The 7,350-nt window shown below is 41.4% G+C and overlaps 1 protein-coding gene across 1 annotated transcript; it reads right to left on the bottom strand.

Annotated features, from left to right (window-relative positions):
- Window positions 1-2,856: 2,856 nt before the first annotated feature.
- Window positions 2,857-4,571, bottom strand: AMIGO2 (adhesion molecule with Ig-like domain 2). Its single transcript, XM_010187810.1, has one exon. The coding sequence runs from the start codon at window positions 4,504-4,506 to the stop codon at window positions 2,941-2,943; it is 1,566 nt and encodes a 521-aa protein (XP_010186112.1). The 5' UTR covers window positions 4,507-4,571; the 3' UTR covers window positions 2,857-2,940.
- Between the last annotated feature and the right edge of the window lie 2,779 nt (window positions 4,572-7,350).

Consider the following 7,350-nt stretch of genomic DNA (forward strand, 5'->3'; position numbering starts at 1 on the left):
TCACTACTAGGAGGGCAGATCACACCAGAGCTGCTGGTCTAGCACCTGGGCAGTCCCTCCTGCCCATGTGACCACCCAGGGTGCTGTGTGGCTGTGGAGGTGGACAGCAGTGCTGGCTCCCTGCTCACAGCTCTCAGGGAGCTTGCACTGCAGTGGGAAGGGAGGAACAGCTTAGCTGCATTGGCTTTCCACAGCCTTCCAAGAAGAGGACTGGGGTTGTAGATGTACGGTGTTGGTGCTATATGATAAATATTCAGTAAAGTCTTTTAAAATCTTTATTAAAGCTGCACCTACTGAACTCATGAGGCTGTGCTAATGTAAAGAAGCAGCAAACAAGCAATGGCTCTTTCAAAAGCTTTGCTTGTTCATAATCACAGTTACAACTGTGAGCACATTGAAGCAGTCAGCAAAATGCAGCCAGTTAAAAGTCATAGTAAATATCTGCTGTTTAGATCAGTGCTCAGCTTCTCTAGTCATCTGGCAGGATTACTCTGATTCTCAAACTGCCCTGCTCTTGCTGCAAGAGAGCAGCCCTGCAAAAGGAAGGCTGCAGGATCTCTATTTTTTTTTATTTAGGATGACCATGGAGATTTAAAATGCATGGTGGGTTCGATACGTGGTGTCACTGCCTTGTGCTGTGAACAGCAGTAAGGTGCGCCTGCTCAGCCATAGCTGCTAAGGAGATGTGGACATCTGCCTCCCAGCTGCGCTGACAACAGCCTGTTTTCTTTTCCAGCCCAATTTGGAACTGACCGTCAGTGTCCTTGTGTAAACACGAAATCTGGCTCAATTAACCTCATGTATGTCAACACAGCACAATATTTGCCCAGAGCTCTAACTGATCTGTACAACTTTCCGCAGAAGTATTTGCCTCTCTGTTTCCCACTCTGCCTCACCACCACTCAGCCTTTTGGCTCTGAGTGACAGATCACCTCTTTGAACAACACGAAGGACACCCACCACATGTGTGGCACAGCCCCAGATCACACAGCTTAGTTGAAACTTTTCAATTAAAAAGTCTTTGAAAAAGAAGACAGTTTCAAGCCTTTCCCTCACTGACAGATGACCCCACTATATCACTGATTTTAGCAAAGACAGTTACTGTTTCTCCATCATACCTTATATATAAACAGATGGATTTTGTTTTAATGCATGTATACAGATAAAAGAGGAAAAGAGCTTTATACAAGAAAGAACACTGGCCAGCTTGGTAACAGAAGCCATTTTTAAATCTATACAGATAAATGTACAAATAAAAGACCCAAACCCCTGATCATCTTTCACTCCTAAATATTTATTATCCTCTACCTAGAAAAAGAATTTCCATCTTCTGTTTCCCTGAATATCTGAATGTAAATCTCCATCAGTTTTCTGATTTCACATACTTTGTGCACATCACAGCAACCCTGTTGCCTGATCTAATCTATTTTCCAGATAGGTTGCTTTCAAACAATTAGCTACATCAGGATTTCTCCATAGCAAATCAATTGTTGATAGCTTTTGCGCAGCCAGATATAAGCTTTAGCATGATGACATGCCTCTCAAAAGGAATCACAAAAAGTAGCAAGTGGCTGTTACAGTAAGCCTCTCAAAAATAAATTACAGTTGCCATACCATGTAGTCCTTTGATTCTGATTTTGTTTATCCTTTACCCTTTCAGTATATTCCCCAAAGATAAAACGAGACAGACATGCTCCAATTACTCTTCTTCAGTAAGCTGTAATTCCTTGCAAAACCCCTTTGAAGTTGGTAGTAACCAGTGTGAAGAAGATTGGCAAAGTACAGCCCAGTCCCAATGTAAGTAAGCTTAAATAAAAAAGGGGGGGGGGAGGGGAATACAATAGAAAAAAAAAAGCAAATAAAACAGTATGCTCAATAACTCAGTTACAGCAACACAACACTTCATGCAACCAATGTTTCATGACCAGTCCAGGCCAGGCTTAGCAGGTCCATAAACACTGACAGTTACACACTTGGGAAAGGATAGAAGCAGCACGTACAAGACATGAATTTACCTCTCAAAAGAAGCCACCCACCCTTAAGAGAAAGGAGAAGCCCTGGTGATAATGGCAGTCTTATTCACCATATGTGATGCCAAGCATACAGTGAGTAGCAGAGATTAAGACAACTGATTACAGTCAATCCAGCTATCACAGCTTAATGAGTTACTGCTGTTAGCTTGAGTCCTCATGACTGACGTTTTTGCCAGTACTTGACTAAAGCAAAGGTAATGTGTTAACTTGTACCCACTTTCATCATGTGTCGATATCTATAAACAAATACAACTTTATTTCTCATGAGTAATCCTGTGACTAAGTTTTTAATAAAATGAGTGCAATGCCCCCCATTTAAAGTTTCCAAGCAGTTACTGACACATTATCAGTTGAAGGCCATAAACATTTGTCCATTGCTGCTAGACATTCAGGTGGCAAATCTACTATTTTTGTTCTGATCAGTCCAAGATTTTTTACCCCTAGTGATTTTACTGTAAAGATTTTATGACCCTGTGAAAGGAATTGCAAGAAGCCCGGGCATTTTTCTCAGTAGTCATCTGAGTTGTCTTCTGTGCTCACTGCAGAAGAGCTGAATTATCAGCATGATGGGGAGTGTTTTTTATAGGTGTCGGCCTTTGCCTCCGAAGAGTCAGTTGCATGCACTGAAAGTGCCTCTAATTATGTATGAGAAATTGCTGTGTATGGACCAGAGACTAAAAGCCAAGATTAAGCTTGCATTGCAGACATTCACATTAATGTCATGCTGTTTGCTTTTCCCGAACGCGATATCCTTGTTGCATAGCACTGCACTCACAAAGAGAGGAGACGCAGTTCAAAGACTGACAACAGACACTTTTTTTTTAAACATTTTCTCTCTTTTTATTTGCTTCTCCTGATGGTTGCTACAAGCATCGTGTAATTGCACGATACAAACACAGGCAGCAAACTAAGTTGATGGCATGAAAGGTGTATCTGAGAACACAGAGTTGACAGAATCGGAGTCGGATTTTGTTCGCGTAGTTTTTAAGATACTCTCAGCAATGACACTGTCATTGGGAAACAGTTTTACTTTCCCGTTCTGATTATGTTTTGGTTCGTGCACAGGTTCCAGGAAAACCACTCGTTTCCCAGTGCTAGCCTTCTTCTCGTCGGCTGGCAGCTCTTGCGGGGGTGTGGAATTCAGTATGGATGAGTGGGCACTGCTTTGGTTCAGCTTCCTCTTCCTCCTTTTCGCCTTACATTGACACGGACAGGGGGTCAGATAGAGATACAGCAGTACTAAAACAATACTGGCTACGCAGGCAGCAAGGGTGGTAAAAGCTGTATTAAAGGCTTCATGAGCGTGGGACCTGTTCACTGTGAAATTGCTAACATTTATTCGAACCTCTATGGTTTCATTTAATAGTCTTTTCTTATTTATTGCGATGCAGGAATACAGCCCTGAGTCCTCCAGCTGGGCATCTGTTATCTCCAGGCTGCCGTTATGAAAAACCTTAAAGTTGTCAGTCTCCCTATCTGGCTCTAGCAATCTGTTGTCTGGACTAACCCAAACATAGTGTGTGCCCGCATCACTGATTCTGCTGTCACAGTGTACAATCAGCCTGTCACCAACTTGGGCATCGTGAATAAACCCAAAGGCTTGGAAAGAGCTGTTGACGGTGCTTTCAGAGCAATTCAGAAAGTTGTCGTGCAGTAAAGGCAGTTTATTGTAACCTCTTGCCTCTGATCGCAACAAACAAGCATACTCGTTTTTGAAGTCCACCACCGAGGTGAAGTGCCTTTGATACCAGAAGATTAGCATGGAGTACAGCGTACAGTCACAATAAAACGGGTTCCCATGAAGATAAATTCCACTAAGATGTTTGGCTGGCACTGAACTCAGGCGCTGAATAGGCATCGACTGGATGTGATTAAAGGAAATGTCCAGCAACACTAGGTCTGTCAGTTTATGTTTTCCAGTGTACAAGTCCAGTGGGAAATGCGAGAGCAAGTTATAGCTTAAGTACAGTTTCTGCAATTTGTACAATCCTCCGAAGGCTGAAGGCTCTATATGTGTTATTTGATTGTTGTAGAGCAGGAGAACCTCCAATACCCGTAGTTCCTGAAACACAGGGCTGCTCAGCGTCTTCAGGCTGTTGGAGGACAAGTCCAGGTACTTCAGATTTGGGGTTGTGGAAAAGCTTCCAGTGATAATGCTGCTAATGCTGTTATGGTTGATTATTAAAGTGTTCAGTTTCTCAAACACTGCTGGGACCCATTCAGGCTCCAAAAACCCTATTCTGTTATAACTCAGATCCAGCCTTTTCATACATTTATAAAGATTTCCTGGCACTCGAGAGAGGTTCTTGTTGGTGCAGCTCACGATATCACTGGCACAGATGCAGGCTGTTGGGCACATCCCTGGGGCACTGCCACAGATGCTCACTGTGAAGACCAAGAGGCATGCCAGTCTTTTGCAGTTCACTCTCAAAACTCCAAGTCGAGTAGGAATTGTCCACCAGTTTAAAGACATTGTCACTGTCTCTTTGCTGTCTCCCAGTGCTCCTTGCCACAGATTATATCTGCAGTTAGCTTTGCACTAATTGCTGTCAAAAGAGGGATACAGAGGTACAGCACGTTAACATTTATGGTTCCATATCCCGCCTGATTTCTTATGCATGCCTTTTCAAAAATACAGGGAATTAATCCTTAGTGTTTCATAAGGTTAATTATAAAATCTAGTTGTTCTTAGGTGATGTAAGCTTACCATTGGTCTTACGTACACATGAAATTCTGCACTTGTGTAAACATTGACACTACAGATATGATCTTTTTTCTCCTCAAAAACAATGCAACTGTTCTTCAGTCTCAGACCAAGGAATGCAATTTCTGTGAGTTCATTTAAAAAATAATCAGAAATGTACATCTGTGGAACATGACTGGGCAATGGTATCCCCTACCTGTTTTCAAACCAACACAGACAGAAAAATCCTGGTACAGGAAAGAAAAAACCTCATCCAAAAATGCCATTTTCTTGTCTAGTGGGGAGCAGTTACAACATGTGTTTCTTCCCAATCAGAAAATGTCACACAGTTTCAAGTGAAGAATTTTCTCAGACTACTTAGCTTTAAATGTCATATTTTTTTTTAATTCAGTTCAGGTAGCAACAGTCTATTTTAAAATATAGTCAAGATGTCCAATTGGAATATTTTGTATTCTGCTACTTCTACCTTTGCCAAAATAACTGTTGAGGAGGAAATTTTCTATGCCTGGTGCCTACTTCAGGCACAAGTTTTGGGAACTTGCAGTAAGAATGAATCAGCCATTTCTCAAAACTTAGTAAAGGAAGAAAATATTTTGCTCATACTTAAACAGTAAGAACAAAACCAACCATGCTCTCTTCTGAGAATATTTTAGTGTCACTATGGTTTGAAGCAGGGAACATTTGGCAGAGTAGTGATTCCTACAGTTTAGTCAGTTATTCTATCACCTGATGACTCCACCACTTGAGGAGGAGAATCAGGAAAAGGAAAGGAGATCCATGGGTTGAGATAGAAACAGATTTAATAGAATAATAATAAACCCCAGTATTAATAGCAATATTAATATAAAGCACATAAAGTTATACTCCGACGTTATAGTGGTTGCAACAAACCGAGGAGAAGGCTTCAGGAGCAGAATGATCCCCTCATCATCATAATCCCAGGGATTATGACCATCAGGGAAGCATTCTCAGCAAACTCCCCAGTTTATAGTGAGCATGATGTTTAAGGTATGGAATAATCCTGATGGCCAGCTTGGTTTAGCAACCCTGACTATTGTTCCTCCCAACTTCTCCATCTGGATAACTCAAACCCGCTAAAGACTTTGATCACTGCATACCAGTGTTGGCCAAAAACTAAATCAAAGTGTCTTATCAACTTTGTTCTCACTAAATCAAATCATGCTGCAGTCTTTTCAATAGTGCAGCTTTCCTGAATAGAAAACTGATTCTATTATTCTGTCCCAGCAAAATCAGGTCACCAAGGGATATGCTTTTTGCCATCTTCTATGAAAATGTACACATACTTAGCAGGTTAATGAACAATTCTGTTCAATCTTGCTCTTCCTGGATACCTGTTAAGAGTTTGTCAGTAAATTCCCAGGTGAATCCATATGCATTGATTATCCCCACTCCTTCACAGCTCAAACGTGGTAGACAGCTCCCACCTATTAACCTCAGACTCATTTCTCCAATCTCACCCACCCTGCTGCTGAGAGGAGCTGTGGCCAGGAGCTGGGAGACTGCCTGTGGGCAGCAGAGAGGAGGAGAAAGAAGCGACCTCAGATGGAAAGAAGCAAAATAAAAGCAGACGTAGTGTTCCCTGATGAGGCAAGATGGATGAAAAAAGGATGTCTTGAGTACAAAAATATTAAAATCAAGACCTAAAGGGTAGAGGACAACAGGGCAGAGAAGCAGCCAAAGAAGAGAGAGGAAAAAGGAGGATAAGAGATGCATGGGGAAGGACGGGCATCCAGAGAAGAAGGATGCTAATGAAGCACCATCATTGTTACTCATGAAGTCAGTTAAGGCATATAAGACTGGAAAAGCAGATGAGGACGGTGTAAAGGGCAAGAAGAGGGTTAACCAGAAGAGAGGCAAAAGTTTCAGGAAGTGAACCTTAAAACACACTTCTCTGGAGAATTTGCACCTGCTACTTACGAATCTAAGCTTATTTATGCAATTAATTAATACTTGTGAAATGCACTAATTTCCACTCCCCCTCTTCCTCTTATTCCCTTCTTCTCTAACCCTCTGCCAGTCTGGCAGGCTGCTGTCTTCTGCTGACAAATCTTCTAGTCTTAAGTCAAGTGGTAAAGGATGTGCTATGAATCTGAAGAGCTGAACTTTCTAATGATCCACTAAAATAAGAAATACGAAGGCAGCAGAATTGCAGAATTCATCTTTCACAAAAAAAAAATATATATACAATGGCTTTAAATGTTTGCATTCTCTCGCATTAAAAGAATGGCGAGACTGCCAAGTCAAGTGCTCAAAAATTAAAAAGTGTCAGAATTAAGGTTTTCTGTGCCATTTTACATTTTATATACAGCCCTTAGTTATATGATCACTTAAACTGTATTCCCCAAAACCTTTCCTCACACTGTGCACAAGATCTGAGGAGGCACAGGGAAAAGAAAGGGTGATTACATTAAGAGCTCAGTAAATGCCTATACCTGAGAAGTGGAGCATAACCTAGCCTCTGCCACAGAATTCCTGTGAGATCAGGCAAATTATGTGAACTGGTGACTGTTAGAAAATAATGAACATATTACAGTCACCAGCTTGACACTTAGAAAATAAGGAATCTCTATGTATTATTTAGTTTGGGAAAGA

Source organism: Mesitornis unicolor, unplaced genomic scaffold (assembly GCF_000695765.1).
Source record: "Mesitornis unicolor isolate BGI_N332 unplaced genomic scaffold, ASM69576v1 scaffold13797, whole genome shotgun sequence".
Classification (NCBI taxonomy): domain Eukaryota; kingdom Metazoa; phylum Chordata; class Aves; order Mesitornithiformes; family Mesitornithidae; genus Mesitornis; species Mesitornis unicolor.